This window comes from Cricetulus griseus, chromosome 2, assembly GCF_003668045.3.
Source record: "Cricetulus griseus strain 17A/GY chromosome 2, alternate assembly CriGri-PICRH-1.0, whole genome shotgun sequence".
Classification (NCBI taxonomy): domain Eukaryota; kingdom Metazoa; phylum Chordata; class Mammalia; order Rodentia; family Cricetidae; genus Cricetulus; species Cricetulus griseus.
This window is the reverse complement of record NC_048595.1, coordinates 431,318,126-431,337,442: the sequence shown is the minus strand read 5'-3', so window position 1 is coordinate 431,337,442 and position 19,317 is coordinate 431,318,126. Positions and strand designations below refer to the sequence as shown.

General features: G+C 42.9%; 1 protein-coding gene across 1 annotated transcript in view; it reads right to left on the bottom strand.

The window, feature by feature from the left end:
• The window catches only part of Sgpp2 (sphingosine-1-phosphate phosphatase 2), a 106,407-nt gene that overhangs the window by 35,433 nt on the left and 51,657 nt on the right, over positions 1 to 19,317 (bottom strand). The window contains exon 3 of the mRNA XM_027397334.2: positions 18,935 to 19,083. Within this exon, the coding sequence (XP_027253135.2) occupies positions 18,935 to 19,083 (149 nt within the window). The remainder of the gene's footprint in view (positions 1 to 18,934; positions 19,084 to 19,317) is intronic.

Below are 19,317 nucleotides of genomic sequence, written 5' to 3'. Positions count from 1 at the left end.
ATGGAGTCTTTCCTGTGGGTCTCCTACCAATTTGGATGAGAAGGTTTTTCTAATGAGCTCCAAGTTCACTTGTCCCAAGTCTTTCTCAAAGTGCAGTTGTTCACAAAATTCCTCCCAGGTTCTTCCCCGGGTACTCTACTCAAGCTAATGTTCCTTTAACATTGTTCTTTAAATTGGTGGAACAGTTAATGAAACATTTATGAAACCATGGTCTTGTGTGTGTGTGTGTGTGTGCGTGTGTGTGTGTGTGTGCGTGTGTGTGTGTGTGTGTGTGTGTGTGTGTGTGTGTGTGTGTGTCTGTGCATGCACACATGTGCATGTGTGAGTTACCGATGCACAAGCATATAGAGGCCAGAGATCAATGTTCTGTGTCTTATTCTATCTCAGTCTTTTGAGACACAATCTCTCACTAAACCTGAAACTTGAAGCCAACAAGATCCGGGGACCTACCTTATCCTCCAATGTTGGAGTTATCAACACATTTAGTTGGATGCTGGGGATCCAAGCTCAGATCCTAATACTTATTCAGCAAGCACTTACCTGTTTAGCTTATCTCCCCAGCCCCTGTTAGTTCATATATGATATGTGATTAGTCTAAGATGTATATATTTAAACTAAAAAAAAAATCTTGCAGACTATTTGGGAGTCACAATTATATTTTTACAGTTATACAGTTACCTATTGTTAGTATTCAGGCATCTGAACTGGCCTGTGCTTGGGGTTCTGACAGGATATGCTCTCAGCTACAGCTACTAAGAGTACCACCTGTGCACATTCACTATGTTCCCTTTTAAAAGGGCCCTGCTCACCTCTCTCTCTCTCTCTCTCTCTCTCTCTCTCTCTCTCTCTCTCTCTTCCTTCCTCCCTCCCTCCCTCCCTCTGTCTGTTCCCCTCTCTCCCTCTCCCCCTCTTTCTCCTCTCTCCCCTCTTTCCTTTTTATTTTATTTTTCATTCATTTATTTAGCTCATAAATAAAGTCATGCACAACTATGATACACAATACAGTATGTTCACAATGGCATGGCTAAATTAAACCAATTAACATGTTATATCACACATATTCATCATTTTTGTTTTGAGAACACTTAAAGTATACTATCTCACAACTTTTAAAATATAGCATATTGTTATCAACCATATTTATCATGCTCTCAGTAGACCTCAAGACTTCACAGAGTCCATGCCTCTTGTCCAACTGCAGTTTTATATCCTTAAACCAATCATTTCCCCATTGTTAAAAGACCCACATTGAAGCCTAATAGCCACAATTCTGCTCTCTGTTCCCATAAGTTCATCATTTCTAGGTTACACATAAAATTGAAATTGTGTGACATTTGTCTTCCAGTGTGTCACTTATTTTTTTTTTTTTGGCAAGCATATAACTTTACTACTTACTAAAGATGAAATCAAATTTGCATGCACAGGTGAGCACTCTCTGAAACACCTTGGATTCATCACATATTTGAGTTTCAATTAGCATATATATATATATATATATATATATATAGAGAGAGAGAGAGAGAGAGAGAGAGAGCACAATTATGGCAATATGTTATGCATCAATAGCAGCAATAGCTTTTCCAGATTCTGCAGTCATTTGAACAAAATTGTAGAGACATCCAGCATACTCCATTTAAAAAACAAAAAACAAAACAAAACAAAAAAACAAAAAAACAAACAACAACAAAAAAGTAAAAAACAAAATCCCAGAAAACAGCGCAGTTCTGTTACTCTTGTGGTACCTGGCACCATTTTTTTTTAATTAGCTTCTCAGTCATCATCTGGGAAGAAACCATTCTGAGCAACATCATTAAAAACAGCTCTGATAAAGCATGGTCACTACTATGTATCATAAAGCAGGTCCACATATGAATGAATACATATCATGTTTGTCATTTTGTGATTGGGTTACCTCGCTCAGAATGGTTTCTTGGAGTTCCATCCATTTTCCTGCAAATTTCAAGATTCCATTGTTTTTTTCTGCTGAGTAGTACTCCATTGTGTAAATGTACCACATTTTCTCTATCCATTCTTCAGTTGAGGGGCATCTAGGCTGCTTCCAGTTTCTGGCTATTACAAATAATGCTGCTATGAACATGGTTGAACAGATGTCCTTGTTATATGAATGTGCTTCTTTTGGGTATATGCCTAGGAGTGGAATTGCTGGATCTTGTGGTAGACTCATTCCCATTTTCTTGAGGAGTCACCATACTGATTTCCACAGTGGCTGTACAAGTTGGCACTCCCACCAGCAGTGGAGGAGTGTTCCTCTTTCTCTGCATCCTCTCCAGCATAAACTGTCATTGGTGTTTTTGATTTTGGCCATTCTGACAGGAGTAAGATGGTATCTCAGAGTTGTTTTGATTTGCATTTCCCTGATGACTATGGATGCTGAACACTTTCTCATGTGTCTTTTGGCCATTTTAGATTCCTCTATTGAGAATTGTCTGTTTAGTTCTGTATCCCACTTTTTAATTGGATTGTTTGGTGTTTGGGGGACTAGCTTCTTGAGTTCTTTGTATATTTTGGAGATCAGCCCTCTGTCAGATGTGGGGTTGGTGAATATCTTTTCCCAGTCTGTGGGCTGCCGTTTTGTCTTGCTGACTGTCTCCTATTTCTCCAGCCCCTCTTTCCTTTTTTTCTTACTCCTGCTGTTCCTGTCTCCAGAGCCCGGTCTCCCCCATTCCCTTTCCCCTTTTTATGATACCTTTCCCTAATAAAAAACCTCTCTGCTTGAACTCTGTCACAGGGTATCTTTCTCTAGCACACTGCTTTTCTTAAATTACAACACCCATGATTATAGGTAACTTACCTTTACATATGACTGTGTCTAGTATGGATATTTTACCTCTCAATCCCTACAACAAGCCCAGGTTATGAATGAATTCACACAAGCAAGCAGGAAATGTATACACATTCCACATTACTCAAATTCTTGTTTTCTGAAATCTGATGCTCAGTAGATTTAGAAGATCTTTTAAATGTTTTATTAGCGAAAGTCATACAATTAAATAGGTGGCTGAGGCAAAAAGGATTATGTATGAGTCCAGCCTTACACATAATGAGATAGGGTTTCAAAAGCCAAACATTCAAATTATTTGCTCTCTGAAGTTCAGAATCCAAATAGAATCCAATGGTACCCAGGGAAACTTCTAGTTCATTGTAAAGACTGAGAAAATATTTGCTTCTTAATACTGTCATAAAAAGATGCTTTTCTCATACCCTCTTCCAACACAAGCAGCAACATCTGCAATCCTTCACAACATAAGAAAATAACTCTGTGGGCTAAATTATTTGAGGTTTTGTAAGATGTCTCAAATTTGCTGGGGATGGGGGAAGAATTAGTTGGAAGAGCAGGAATTATCATCAAATAGGATTCCAGATCAGTATATTGTAGAACTGGTCTAGCTTCCAAGGTAGTCTAGTCTTGAATTATCTTAAGGCGAGAGGAGACACAGCTGTATTTCCCTCTCTCCTTCTTTAACATCTCCATCCCCTTGGAGGAGGGAGGTCCACTCAGTCTTGCTGACCCCATCAACCAAGAGCCTGACTTGGTTGACCAAGTCATTGACCAACCACCAACTGTCCTTGTACACTTGATTAGATATGTCTTCAGCCTGGCCTCTTACGAAGAGGTGGTTTATGTATAAGGAACTCTCTATATTCTGAGCTGCTGAAGCTGAAACCACCTGAGGATGTCTGTCACAGGCCCACATTCTTAATGGAAGGCAACAAAGATTTGAGGAATGGCCACACCAAAGAAATAAGAAAGATTCATTTCTAAGATATTAGACTCTGAGGAATCTGACAGCGATGCCACCCATCCAGATTCTGAATTGCATCCACAGTGCCTGGGGTGAGGGTGGGGGTGGGGGGTCAGGGTGAGGGGCAGGGCTTGCTTTTCCCATGAGCATCTAGCTGCACTACTCTGAAAGAAGTCCGGACTGATGGTGCCAGCTCATGCAACTCCTGCTACAACCAGCAGGATTAAAACTACTTCCCACAGGGAAACTGTGTTGGAGAAGACTGTGTGCTCAGGGGCCTGTGAGAGAAAACTCCAGTCTCTCAAGGTATCCATTTTAACAATGAACCAGATGGCAAGGACAATAGGCAATCATCTCCAGGCTCTTAGGTCTACACATTTTTTTTTGTCCAGAAATCAGATGTTACCAGCCACATTTCCTCATGTTAAAACAGCCACATATATGTGGGGGAAGTGTCAGGCCATGATGAGGTGCTCTGTCATCAGCAGCCCATGGACAAACTGAATTACCAGCTAGACAGTGGGCGGAAATGGAGAGCGAAGGGAACACATGAGGATTAAAAACTCAATATGAAGCCTAACAAGGTTATAGGATGCATAATTGCAGGAAGTAGGGAAGAAAATTCACTTAAGATGACGCAGTTTCGGGAAGGGCACCCTGGATGTGGGTCTGCTCGGGCAATCGAGGGGCACAGCCAAATGGGCTCCTTCAGTGATTTACCCAACATCGATTCCCATTCTCTCTTGATGTCTGCTATGAAAAGCCAGTTTCAAACTCATTCCCACCACTGCCAGCATGACACTCACAATTGGTAGTGAGTCAACTACAGACAGCAAAATTGTCATAAAATTTAGACACTGGGTATGTGATTTTTTTCTAAGACAGGGTCACTGTCTCCTTTATTTAGCTCTGGCTAACCTGAAACTCACCATGTAGTCTATGCTGGCTTCAAATTTTCTGGGATCCTCTAGCCTCTGCCTCCCGAGTGCTAGCATTGTAGGTGTGTATGTGATTTTCTTAGATACTCTCAAATCAACAGCCTGCCTATCGAGCTCCATCTGTTCTTCACTGCCTTCCTTCCTTGGTTCTACTTCACGTCTCTTCCTCCCAAGGTAAAAACAGAGGACTGCAGGTAAATGTTAGGATTCACAGTTCTCACCAGGCCTCATCCTGTTTCTCCATCACCAGACCACTAGGAACAAGTACAAAGTGAGCTGGTTCCCGATCCGGCCGACCTCTCTCTTGAGGTCTGCCTCAACCTTGTGATGCTCCTCCAAGAGCTCTGAGGTTCCAGTGGAGGCTTCATTCCCCAGGGATAAACATCTCTCAGGCAGATTAACTAAAAGACTAGCTCCCTGGACTCCGAGGCTTCATGCTGTCGGCTCAGCAACATCTTTTTGCCAGCAAGGAAAACAAAAACAAAAACAAAAACAAAAACAAAAACAAAAAGCCATCCAGTTGCAGAGCTCAACCCCAAACAACATAACTTGCACCTCCTGAATGAAGACCGTCTAAAACCAAGATGACAGTGAATCTGAAAAATTCTTTAGCCCAGGATCCCTGAAAACCAAGTTTTCCATTCCTGTTAGCTTCAAAGGTGTTTGCTCAGAAAGTCTGTCTTTCCCCCTGGCTTCCTCCCCCTCTTTGGCTGCACCCCCTCTTTAGTCTTTGTGATAAGGGTTCTCAGGGCAGAGAAGAAAGCTGTTCTCTCACAGGGTGAGATGACTTCCCTCCTGGAGAGCCAGTCTTTAAGCAGGAAGGCACAAAGGTCTGGGAGATCTCCAGCTTGACGCCTGCTCACTGCAGGGAGCAAAGGAGGAGGTTGGGACAGCAGAGGCAAAGCCAGAAGAGAGCCAGGATGCTCTGTGCTCCTACTTGGCCAGTGAGTGATTAACTCTAGTTATTGAGAGGTTATTGGGAGGCTGTTGGTCACACCACCCACATCTCCCAAACAGGGCTATAGTCAGGGCAGTAACCTCCCTGTGACCCTTTTTTAATGAGAAAGGTTTGACTGGAGCCTGCCAGAATGTGCCTTTGGGGCACAGGGACATATTCTTATCCTCCTGCCGGCTCCACATTCCACCATTAAGGCCGAGGTTCGTGCAATGGTAACAATGAAAGGAATTGAACAGAACCATCATCAGATGCAATACCTTACCAGATTTGAGTTACAGCATGTGTTTTAATTTAAACACCGGTGACACCAACGGAAAGATGGCCTGACACTTTCTAAGATCTAGCTGTCTGGCAAGGTTTGCCTGTCTGTCTGTTTAGACTTGGGAAGACTGGCTTCCCAAGGAACGAACAGAAACCAGTGTGGAAGGATAGCCATAAATTTCAACCGTTCTAGGATAGCTTGAACAGTTTGAGTGTGACAAATAAATTGTAAGTCAAGCCTGTACCCAAATGAAATCTCTTAGGAAAGGCCAGCTTACTTCAGCATAGCACACCCCTTACCTTCTCCACGCATCTCATTCCTTACACCATGTTCCTTTCATTTTTCTTCACAGAACTTAATCCTGCTCATGCTTAGACTGCATAACATGAGTTTTCTTTAATGTTTTCCTTGCAGCTTCTGAGATGGATCCCCAGGGCCTCACATGAGCTCAGGGAGGGCTCTTCTACCCTGAGCTACAATGACACACTTGTTATAGCTCTGTGTGGGGGGGGATGTCACATGCCTCCCATTGGTCTCAAATTCTCTATGAAGCCAGGGATGACCTTGAGTTTCTGACCTTCCTGCCTCTACTTTGAAAGTACTGGGATTACAGGTGTGCGTGCCCCTTGTCTGGTCCATTATACGTTTCTTTTATTAGCTTCATCGCCACCCTGAGTGGATGTTCCACCTTGTTTTTTTGTTCAAAGTCTCAAACAGTACCTGGCTCTCCTTAGGCACCCAAATGCTTCTGTTTGGTGAACTGAATGAAATAACGGTGACTTTTCTATGTTTAGACACTGATGTTAATAGCATCATAGTCTAGAGTAGAGGCCACCTCTTCTACTCTCATTTCACATATTTGAGAAGCTTGGTACCCATGGAGGGAAGTGACAAGCAAGATCTCAGGGATGTCAATAGCGAAGACAAAACTGAGCTCAGGTCTGCTGCAAGTAGCTCACTCCACATTGTACAAGGAGACAGGAATCCTGTAGGAAGCAAGCACATCAGAAGCATATGGAATCCTGGAGGCTTCCAGATACAACGCCTTCACCTGCCCAGTAATTATCACCCTTCAGCATTCCTCCATGCGGTGAGCTCTTTCTTGTTCTAGGCCTCTCTTGTGCTATGAATCTCTCTCCTCTCCATGGTCACATAGCTGGGTGCTTTTCATCTATCAAGGCTTAAGTTTAAAAAGCTTGTATAAAGTGCCCAGTTTTCTAAAGTGGGGCAGGGGGCTCTGATGATGTCCCGAACAGGAAATGAAGGATCTTCCATTTCTTTGTGCATTGTCACTGTCTGTTTTGCCTACATGGGGTCCCAGGGTGGCATTTGTGCAATTATTTTGTTTTGTTCTTTTTTTTCTTTTCTTTTGAGGCAGGGTTTCTCTGTGTAACAACCCTGGTTACCCTGAAACTTGCTTTGTAGATCAGGCTAGCCTCCAACTCAGAGAGATCCACCTGTCTCTGCTTCCCAAGTGCTGGGATTACATAAGTGCGCCACTACTACCCAGCTGCAACATTTAATACATGAATAGATTTAATAAGTTGTAGCTCATCAAAAATTTGGCTGATGCATTTGTAAAAAAGCAATTAACAGCAGGTTTCTGGTTTCCAGATTTTATAGCACTTCAGAAATATATAGAATTACTCTAGGCTGACTATTTGTATTCAAAATGCTGGGGACAAAAAAATGTTTCAGATTTGTGATGTTTTTAAATTTTGAACACACACACACAAACACAAATAAATGAGTAAATAAGATTGTATAACTTCAATATAACTATCTGCATATACACATATATACATTTGATACTATAATATGCACATAAACACATACACACATATATAGGAAAAGCCTGAGGTATACCTCAGGGGCAAAACTTTTGCCACTTCAAAATAAATTAGCAAACAAGCCATCTATATAGTAAATACGTAGTTATCTGATGCAGTTAATTAAAAGTTTAGGTTTATGAAGAGAATTTAAACTTTTATGTATTTAAAGCAACATAGTACTTCTCAAAACTAATATTGCTTATGAGCTATTAAAAGCAAAAAAAGCTGGGTGGGAGACTGTCTAGACACAGCTGAGAAAGACGTACTGGGTGGCTCCAGTCACAGCTAGAAAAGGCAGCCCTGAAACCCATTACAAGGAAAGGCAGGGAACCATTGAATATTTTACATGCTGTTCCCACTGTTTGATTAGAGTTCTACCTAATGTTACAAGTTTACAACAGTAAAATTCAAAGGCCACTCCAATGTGAGCAATGATCTTACAATTCCTATTTCATTTTCCCAGCTAGTACATTAACTACCAGCCTAAAGGCAAGGAGGCTCTGTTATCTGTAGGCAACTTCACAGGAGAAGGATTTCAGATGCTTTGCTGAGAGACCGGCCGCAAAACCAAGGACTAAGGGCCACATGATGAGAGCAGAACACAAAATACCTTTGGCCCAAAATGATTCTCGATGGTGAAAACGACACTGAGCAAGGTTCCTGGAGGTGTTTTGTTATGCATTATCATTGACAAACACAAATGAATTGGGATTCCTGCAAGATTCCCGAAGGAAGCTAGGACAAGCATTTCACATCCAGAGTTTAAGACCGGCCTGGACTACATAGTGAAATACCTTTTGTTGTTGTTGTGTTTAACTATCAAAAGAAAAAGAAAAATGTTTTGGTATAAGTAGTTCAAGGTAAGTTCTGGAAAGCAGCCTTGAACTTCTGTGAGGCTGAAGTAGGTGAAGTCAGACCACCAGGCTCATTTCTGCCAGGGAGACATTTCTTTTGGGCCCTGGGTAGAGGACAATGACGGCAGGAAAGGGCTGGATTGGGAACAAGCTCTGGTGTTCATAGTGTTCCATTCTCAGTCCCTTCACAGTAAATATTAATGCATACAAATCAAGAATTCATTCGAGAATGCATGCTCCTGCTGTAATGTTTTTATTACAGCGCTCGCTCTCTGCTCACTCCTTCTCTGCTCTTCCCTATGCGCTCTCTCTGCCTGTCTATGGCTACTGGCCATGGCTGTCAGCCATTACCTCTGTTCCTCTTCTCTCTTAGTCTCCCTACTCTGCCGGGCCCTATAATAAACTAGTCAATATGTCTCATCCGCCTCTTTTTTCTCTTTTTCTTTATTTTTAATTTAAACAAAAACATAACACCTGCCGAATTGCTAAACTATTACCCTTACAAAGAAGGCGGCTGACTCCTGGCTCCTATGTCCTTTTCTACAGGCATGCTACACAGGCTCTTGACATCCTGTCTGGAGAGTAAGAAATACTACAGTATCTATTTCTAATTTGCTTACAGCCATCTGTTTTCAAGGTGGAGTTGGAGAGCTGGCAGAGACACCGTGTTATAAACAGCTTACCTTAAAGGGCCAGTGCATTCTTATAATTTTTTTCCTACTTAGGGGAAGTGCACCAGACAGAGTTTAGTAACAATGTCTCCGTGAATAACTGATATATTCTAAGGACCTTTTACCTTCAAAAGTGCAAAAAGATACTTAGGCTTGCTGTATCTGGAAGACTACAAGATTTGGAAAATGTTCTGTGAGATGTGTTCAAGGATGACTATGCTGGTTTTCTTGTTTGTATCAACATTTAATGTTTAAGTGCAAATAATCTCAATGTAGTTATTGGTGGTACAGCGCAGTGACAGAATTCATGCTGAGTTCAAGCCCCAGCATCAGCAATAACGATGATGCAATTTCAGGTAGTAAATGTTGACAGATATCCAAATGACTACAAAGACTTACTATAGGATTGTCTAGGTTTTGATTTTGGTGCCAGTCACCTTAGCTTTTCCCATCATTTCATTCACAAGACTTCATTCCCACTTGCCACACACATTTTCTGAACCAGGGCCTGACACAAGTGTGGCTCTTTATATTTTAATTTTAAAGAAAACACCCTTAAATATTTTCCTATCTCTCACATAAAATCTCCTAGACACATTTCCCATAATTGCATAAGTATCCCTGAGACAGCTAGGTGGCTAGTCACTCTACCCTTCAACACATTCTCTCAGATGACTCTAGACTGTGTCGAGTTGACAATTAAAATTTACCAGGATGTCATCTCTCACATTTTACTCAGCCGTTATTTGTTTACACAGTGTGAGTACAAAAGGAAGCAAGCTTACTGCTACTCACAACCTACTAATTCCAAGTTAGAGGTTTCTGGGAAACCTTCAGAATGCCATTCTCCATCTGCCATAGTCCAACTGCTGTATGTTCGAAGAGTGCTTTCAAACTGAAAACAAGAATAACAACAACAAAAACAAAACAAAACAAAACTCCACTGTTTGCCTGACTATGATTTCAGTGCCTGGGAACTCCAGAAAAAACTTAGTTTCAAAAGGGACAAAAATGCAACATCTTTTTGTCAGTTAAATCTGAACAGACCCAGGGCAAACAATGAATTTATATGCTCATGCTCTTCTCCCCTAGACAGCAAGGCTTTCATATCACCTTTGGATATAAAAGGGCCCTAAGTGTGCCCTCACTGAACTGCTGTCCTTTGGCTTACATTTATTCATAAGAACAAACGTTTCCTAGGGACTTAGATCCAAGCTAGGGCCAGTCACCATACTCCTAAGAGTTCCTTGTATAGATATGATCACTGTTACTTCTCCCTATCTGGGGCCCATGGGAAGACTATAAAGCCAACCCAATACAAAAGCCTGTGGATGACCCAAGGCAATTATTTTTCATATCTACTCTTTTCCATGTATGTATGTGTACATATGTGTATTATGTGGTCATGTGTGTGCATTTTGCGGCTGGGGGGTGAAGCAGGGTTTCCTATTGATCCCAGAGCTTTCTGATCTGCTTATTCTAGGGATCTCCCGACTCTGCCCCACAAAGCTGAGATTGCAGGGGGGCTGCTATGCCTGCCTCACTTCTGTTTTGGTTCTGAGGATTCGAACTTTAGTTCTCACACTTGCGTAGTGAGTACTTTACCTACTAACCCATCTCCCTTAGGCCCAGGGCAATGTTCTTTTCTGTTTTGAAGAGCAAAATTGCAGCCAAACTTAGAATTAAAAAAAAAATATCCCGAATATCCTTAAAGAGCATGATTGTCAATATTTTCACTCATAAAAATATCAGAGAGCAGGGCTAGAGAGGTGAGGTGACTCAGAGGTTAAGAGCACTGGCTGCTCTTCCAGAGCTCCAGAGTTCACTTTCCAACACTCACATGGTGCCTCACAAACATCTGTAATGAGATCTGGTACCCTCTTCTGGCCTGCAGGCATATATGCAGGTAGAACACTGTATAATAAATAAATAAATAAATAAATAAATCTTTTTTGAAAAGGTATCAGAGAGCAAGGAGCCCTGTGGACATTCTGCTGGACCTCTCATATTATAGTCAATCAAACTAAGGCCCAGAGGCAAACACTGCTGGGCTAGTTACTAGTAAACTCCAGATGCTAATTAACCAAAAGCCGAAACAGTTATAAGTCTATGCTGGCCTGGCTCCAGCTCCATGAAGGAACTCTCATCTTGCTTTACCTATGTGGCACATGCCACACAAACTAGAAGGCAAGCAACCATCACCGGGCTTAGAAGCCAAGTACCCTGATCCTAAAGGGTCATAAACCATCTTTCACTCCATTTTTTGAGACCGAAGTATTGATGAATCTTCTCTAATCCCACAGCTCATTCTAACTTTCTAAATTCATGAACTGAAAGTTGCTTTTAATTATATATAAAATCACTTATCACAAACTACATACTGCAATTTCTGTAAAGACAGACCCAGACAGACGTGGATAACCCTCAACCAACAAACATGGTAGGGTTCATGGAGCTTTCATTTGTTCAGTATGTTCTCCTTCCCTCCCTCCTTTTTCTACTCTCTTTCTCTCTCTTTCTTTCTCTCATCTATCTGTCTGTCTGTCTGTTTTTCTCCCTGTACTAAAGATTGAACCCAGGGCCTAAACCACACTAGGGAAGTGCTCTACTGCTGAGCTACATTCTCAGCACTCAAACCGTTTCCTAATGTGACTCATTCCTTACAGAATGAAAAGCAAAATTTTTTTTCTTTTCATATTTTTTCCAAGACAGGGTTTCTCTGTGGTTTTGGAGGCTGTCCTGGAACTAGCTCTTGTACACCAGGCTGGCCTCAAACTCACAGAGATCCACCTGCCTCTGCCTCCCAAGTGCTGGGATTAAAGGCCTGTGCCACCACCACCTGGCTGAAAGGCAAAATGAACTGAACATTTTTAATATGTAACCCCCCCCCAAAGTATGCTTAATATAACTCCAGGAAAAGGTAACTGTGGGACACGAGGCTTAAAGACTGCCATCAGTTAGTTCTGGTTTCAAATCTCAGCTCCCTCCTTCTGGCTCCATTCTGTGGCATTTCTCAAGTCTACACCTTGTCCAGCACTAGTCAGGGTGCCTGAGAGATGGATCTCACTGTAGGGAGAGCTCTTCTTGTCTTAGACACTAGTGTATGGTCCAGTCCAGGAATAGTCTCACTGAGCCACATACCCTTAATGCGCCTGACATTGACACCATTTGCAATGTTATTTCTTCTAAAGCAGTTAGTTAAGACCATGGCATCAGTCTCACAGAGAATGAATTAAGAACATGTGCCATGGATTCAGCCAACAAGGAGAGCACTGAGCCTCGGTGAGGGCTTTGAGCATCAAGGGAGGAAGGGAGGAAATCAGAGACGACAACCATTACATTCCTAGGAATGGGCTGGCCTGCAGGTTCTCAAGCTTCCAGAAAATTCCAGAGGCCAATATAAAGTAGAACCTCTCAGTTATGACTGCACAGAACATTTGAGTGTGGAAGATTGTCCCTGATCTCCCCAGCATAAGTGACAGATACCAATCCCCACAGGTACAATTGTGGGACTTAAGCACTCTCATCTCTCTTTGTGGACAGGACAGGAATACAGGAGGATGAAGGCACCCAGAGGCCAGCCACCAGCCACTTGGCAGTATGTCTACTTTCAGCAGAAAAAAAAAAAAAATGCCCAGTCCCCTGCAGGTCAAAGCTCTACTCCCCTGAAAGAACAGAGCCCATCTTTGCCTCAGGCAGTCTTTTCTACTTAGTTGCTTTGCAAATTAGGATGAGGATATGGAAGCTAGGCCTAAGATTAGCAGGCAGTCTTCCCTCTACAGGCCTTTAATTCAGACACCACAGTACAAAGCTCTTCACCTTCACTGTCCTTCACATCCCAGGGATCCAGCTTTCCAGCGGGCTTGTTAAAATCTGGGACACGCAGTCAGCAGGTGGTGGTGAGGATGAGATGTCACAGGAAAGCACAGCACAAAGAACTAAAAGAAGCTCCTGTACCTGGGGAGTCTCTCTAACTGAATGGTAAAGAGGTTTCTGAGGGACTGCAGGAACCATTTGAAGTGACAAACTGAGGTGGACAGGGAGGATGGGAGGAATGGGATGGTTTTGAGGGATAAGACTCCGTGTGACCACGACTGACTGAATTTAGTGGCTGTATTCCCTTTGGGCAGGTCTCTCTCTCTGTGTGTCAACAGTGTTTGACAAAGAGTGGGTGCTCGATGAAGAGCTATAGGGGAGCCATGTTCACTAAGAATATAGCTTCATAAAGAAAATGTTGAAATTTTAAAATTGGTCATTTATTTATTAATTTTGAGACAAGTCTTGTGTAGCTGGCCTTGAACTCTGACCCTCCTGCCTCCACTTTCCAGGTGCTAGGATTACAGGAATGCACCCCCAAGCTCAGATGAGGTTTTTGTTTGTTTTTATTTATCTTAAGGAAGAGTTGTTAAATTTTTTATTTGAGCTGGGCAGTGGTGGCACTCAGTTTCGATCCCAGTACCCAGGAGGCAGAGGCAGGAGGATCTCTGTGAGTTCAAGACTAGCCTGGTCTACAGAGTGAGTGCCAGGACAGTGAGGGCTACAAAGAGAAACCCTATCTGGGAAAAAACAATATAAAGAGGAAAAAAAAAAAACAACAATTATTTGAAAATACGAAATTTTTTCTTTCCTGTTGACTAGTTAAGTTCCTTCCTTTTGTCTTGCAAATAAGTGGGACAGATTCTGGGGAAAGCCAGGCCAGAATGGTACCTTTATAAAGATGCTTGGATATGATGGGGATGAGGGCAGGTGGAACCATAATAAAAGAGAGACTGTATTCCTAACATTCTGTCATGCCAGGATGTGCCTTAGTTTGGGGTATGAATCTGACATCTATTTGTTTTATTGTCTTCTTTTTGAGACAGGGTCTTACTCTACAGCCCAAGTTGGCCCCAAACTCATGAGTGCTAGGATTATAAGTGTGAGCTGCCATGTTCAGCTTACGTTTCTTGACAGAGCATCAATAACCAGAGTGAAACAACATGAAGAGATGGAAGACTGCGTCAAAATGTGGCAAAGCATATGCTTTGCATCCTCATGCAGATCTAGCCTAATTCCGTTTTTTAAAGTCTTCCTCCAGCACTCCATGTCTCAACCGATTTTATACTTACCTGAGCTTCAAGGCCATTACCTACCCAACATAAGTTCTGTGAAACATCAGAAGTGATAGTTAAGTGAGTTGGGCAAAGATCTCTGTCGTCCAAGTCTTAGGAGACGTAGGACAATAGTTAAGGGATGAGAGTGACAGTGGAGAAGGTGGGTGCTGTAAGGAGCCTTGTAACCAGGCAGGCAAAGGCCTGGCTGAAAGATTAAAAAGAAAGGGAGCATAGGCCCATTGCTCAGCCATTGTAGATAGAGTGAGAATGTGTGGAGTGTGGCAAAGTGTGCTTAACAAGATTTAGCAAACCATTTAAGGACCAGCTCAGAACTGGGAACTTTAGAGTGTACCATGACTCTATGTCCTGGAACTCTCCTTTGCTAACCTGAAACAACCAGTCCATCAAGCTGAGTGCCACCTGTTTTGTAACAGGACACCGGGCCCTCAGGAGATTTGACAGCCTGGATCCATTGGAACAGAATTCACTGCAGGAGAGGTATCCCCTGCTATGAGCCTATTGTCTGTGGTTCTTAGGATTGTTTGTTTATGCTTGTGTGTGTTACTTTGACATAATGTGAAGTAAAACTTATATACTCAAAACCAACTCACTGAGTTTGTCATTCCTCCCAGGTCAAAACCTGGTAAGGGCTCGAGACAGGTGTGTTTCCCAAGTATTTATTCATTCTCATATTCGTATTCTCTTTCTCTCTCTGCCCCTCCCTCCTCTCCTTCCCTTCCCCCTCTCCCCTGCCCTCTCCCATCTCTTCTCCAGGGCCTCATTGTATAGCCCTAAACTAGCCTCCAATTCACAGTCTTCCTGCTACAGTCTCTGAGCACCAGGATTATAGTTTTATATCATTGTGCTGGTTACTTTTTGTCAACCCGACACAAGCTGGAGTCATCTCTAAAGAGCGAACTTCCATTGAGAAAATAACTTCCATCACACAGGCCTGTAGGCAAGTCAATGGAAGCATTTTCTTGATTAGTGATGGGTGTGGGAGGGCGCAGTCCACTAAGGCAGTGCCACCCTGGGCAGGTAGTCCTGTGTGCTATATGAAAGTAGACTGAGCAAGCCATGAGGAACAAGCCAGTAATCCACGTTCCTCCACAGCCTTGCATCAATTCCTGCCTGCAGATCCCTGCTTTGACTTCCTGCCTCAGCTTCTCTTGATCATGGCCTGTAACCTGTAAACCAAATAAACCCTTTCCTTTTGGTCATGGTTCCAAACTAGGACAACCATCATGCCAGCTTCTAGTCAGCATGTTTGTTTTTTATCATTTGTGGATGCCAGATTTTATGTAGATACACACACACACACACACACACACACACACACACACACACGTCAGTAGAAGTGAAACTCTCTAGAGGTATTAAAGGGACTGATGGCAGGAGGAGGAAGGGGAGGGGAGGGTCATATGGAGGGAGCATGATCAAAGTACATTACAGACTAACACGAAAATGCTCTGTGAAATCCAACACTATGTACAATGAATATATGCCACTAACAAAGAGGAATGGGGAGGAATCACTTTCAGATAATGTGATAATTACAGAGAGGCAGATGTATTTGTCTACCACATGAGTCAGTTTTAAGGCTCTTTGTTTTTCCTGGTTAGGCTATACCAAAACCAATACTTTTCTCTATTATGTATCCAGACCAAACCAATATACTGACTGAGTCTAACAGCCCTATGAAGACGTTTACTTAATATTTAACTAAGGCTAAATTACGGATTCTCCTTCAGAGGGATGGGACAGAATCCCAGATGCCTGACTCTATTGCCTTGCGTGCAGGTCGTAGGGGGTTTCAGTCTGGCTATTGTTGGTTCCGCTAAAAGACTCATTAATCTCAAGTGAGAACCAATTTAACAAGCGGAGAAATCTTTTGAAGTGGCTGGTGGGAGCAGTTTAAGCAAAGGATTAGGAGACAAGCACATTTCGAGCCATCTTTTGGCTCTACAAAGTTGACCGCAGGCCAGGGGGTGTGAGGTGCAGGCCCTCTCCCACACCCCTCTAAGCAGGTGGCAAGCTCCTCTGTGAGCCAAGCAGGAGGTAGTCGTCCGCTCTGCAGTGAGGTGCAGCACTGCTTTATAAACCATACCCACACCCTTCCGCAGACCCTACCAGGCTCGTAGGCGTGGGTTAAATGTGGGGTTCAGAGCTGCTCTGTGCTACTGCTATCAGCTAGCTGGGTGTGAGTAATCAGACAGGGAAAGGAACGCTGTAATTTAACCTGAGCTCTCCATTGTAAGCTCATTTGTTCAGAGAGCTCAGGATCCCAAGGGCTCCCTGGAAAGAACATTATGCTTTTCTGGTTTCCCTTATTGCCAAGCTGTGGCATCAACAAAAAAGAAAACCAAAATGGTGTACACTTGCCAAGTCATTAAGCTTTTTCTAAACTTCCCTTTCAATCGTATTGTGTACAAGCATCAGACAATGCACAAATTATTTAACACTAAGTTCAGGATTGATTTCAAGAGAACTGTTTGATATTGAGAGGGACTCATGATACAAGACAAAAATCAGTGAAGACAGCCTAGCACTTTACAAAAGTGTCACTACATCTATGCCATTCCACCCAATTTTATGCTATTTTTCTTCCTCCTGCACACCACGGAGGGACCTCTTTAAAATGTCACATACATAACATATGTGTGATCCCTGGACAAGCCTCCAGGGATCTCTGGCTGTGTCCTTCCAGCTTAAATAGTGGAGACTGCAGGCTAGAGTCACTAAGCGCCTTGAACAGGGTTTCAACTCTGGGTTTCATCACTGTGGTAGTCTGAATGTAATTGGCCACCATAATCTCAGAGGGAGTGGCAGTATTAGAAGGTGTGGCTTTACTGGAGTGGGTGTGGCCTTGTTAGAGGAAGTGTGTCACTGTGGGGGTGGGCTTTGAGGTTTCCTATACTCAGGAAACAGGCCAGTGCATCAGTTGGTTTTCTGTTGCCTGCAAGATGTATCACCCTCAGCTCCAGCAACACCTCTGCTCACACGCTGCCATGCTCCCCACCATGATGATAATTGACTGAACCCCTGAAACTGTAAGTGAGCCCCCTCAACTAAATGTTGACAATCACCCAAGTCTCTTGTTCCAGAGCCTGATCCATGGCACTGGTAGCCCTTTCCATCATCTATCCACTACCCCACCCACGTTGTTTGCACCAAGAACAGCCGGTCTAAGGGACTGGCCAGACATGGATGGGTCTGTGGGACTGAACTATATAATGAGCTTCCTACGATTGTCTTGAAACATTGCTAGCTGGTAGCAGGAGGTTAAGAGGAGATAGTCACTCAGGAGCTGCACCTGACAACCAATCCATTCCCTATTGTCAGTCCTTGGAGGCCGTGGTTCCTGGATTCCCTATACGCTTAGAACACACCCCACTTCTCTGAATGAGTCTGAGTGGCCTGTGTTGCTGAAAATAAAATCACACTACCCGAGTCACATCAGCCAGTTGTTGCTTTTAGGAGCATGAACACCTGCCCCAGCCTCCAAGCTGTGATGGTGGTGTGAGCAAATTCTCTTCTCCCCTCATCAGGGACTTGTCTTGCTTCTGATCAGGGAGATATGATCAAAAGCCATGAATCATTAGGGGAAAAGTTGGATCTGCTTAGAAACTGCCAGAATCAAGAAAGGGCTTATACTATTCTCAGAAAAATGGAAATGGTTTAGATATGGTTAGACATGCCTCTACACACATGCGGACATTTGCAGGCACATGCATATACTACACACACACACACATACACACCCATACACATGCCCATGCAAAAGAACAACAACAACAAAAACCCACAAACAAAAAACAAAACATCAACCTAGGACTTTCTCCCAAACATGGCTAAGGGATAGGATACCAAAGAAACAGCAGGAGGGGTCTTGCGGTACACCTGGACTTGTCACAGCTGTCTCCTATGTTACTCCCTAGGCAGGGACTTCACCTAGGATGTTTTGATTTCTACAGTGTATTTAGAGTTATTGCGGGGCTGGAGAGATGGCTCAGAGGTTAAGAGCACTGACTGCTCTTCCAGAGGTCCTGAGTTCATTCCCAGCAACCACATGGTGGCTCACAACCATCCATTATGAGATCTGGTGCCCTCTGCTGGTGTGCAGATATACATGGAAGTATACATAATAAATAAATAAGATCTTAAAAAAAGAAAAAAAGAGTTATTGCTTCCCAGTGCTCAGGATTTCTGGTCTACAGCCCCCAGTAAGATTTTGACCAAATTTTACTAATATAGCCCACACCCCACAGGGGTTCTTATAAAGCTCCTTTGTTCCCTTCTCATTATCTTACCTCTCTTCTAGCCTATTTACTTATAGGAAGGAATACATCAAAGAATATGAAGTCCCAGGTTGATCTGGTTTTTGCAAACAAGATGCACTTACATTTTATGCTCTTTTTTCCAAAGTAGACTAGCCAGCAAATTCTCCTGCAAGTAGTTTTAAGGAAGAAAGACTGCCTGTGCAGGATACTTGAGTACCAAGGCAGGTAGTCACCTTAGATGTGTCTGTGCTAAGTAAATAGTAATAATGACAAAATACTTACAACCCATATCATGACCAATCTTCTGGACAAATAAGGATCAATATTCCAGTGGGTGAATGGGAGAAATGTGATGTAGAACACTTCCTGACCCAAGGCGGCTGAAAACCGGAACAGGTAATAGTAGAAATAATTCTTCACGATGGGCTTTTCTACGTAAGCCTGTAAGACAAAGGCCAGCAGTTCCTGAGTTCATTCAGCATTTCTGGAAAAACTCGCCTGAAACTCACCACCAGGGTGCTGCCTCCTTCTGTTAACACCAGCCTGTATCATTTCTGAACATCTGTCAGCCCCGGCTTGTCAACAGAAGCATAGCAGACATAGGGTTTTTGTTGTTGTTGTTTGTTTTGTTTTTAAGACTAAATATATAACATCAAAGGCAGTTG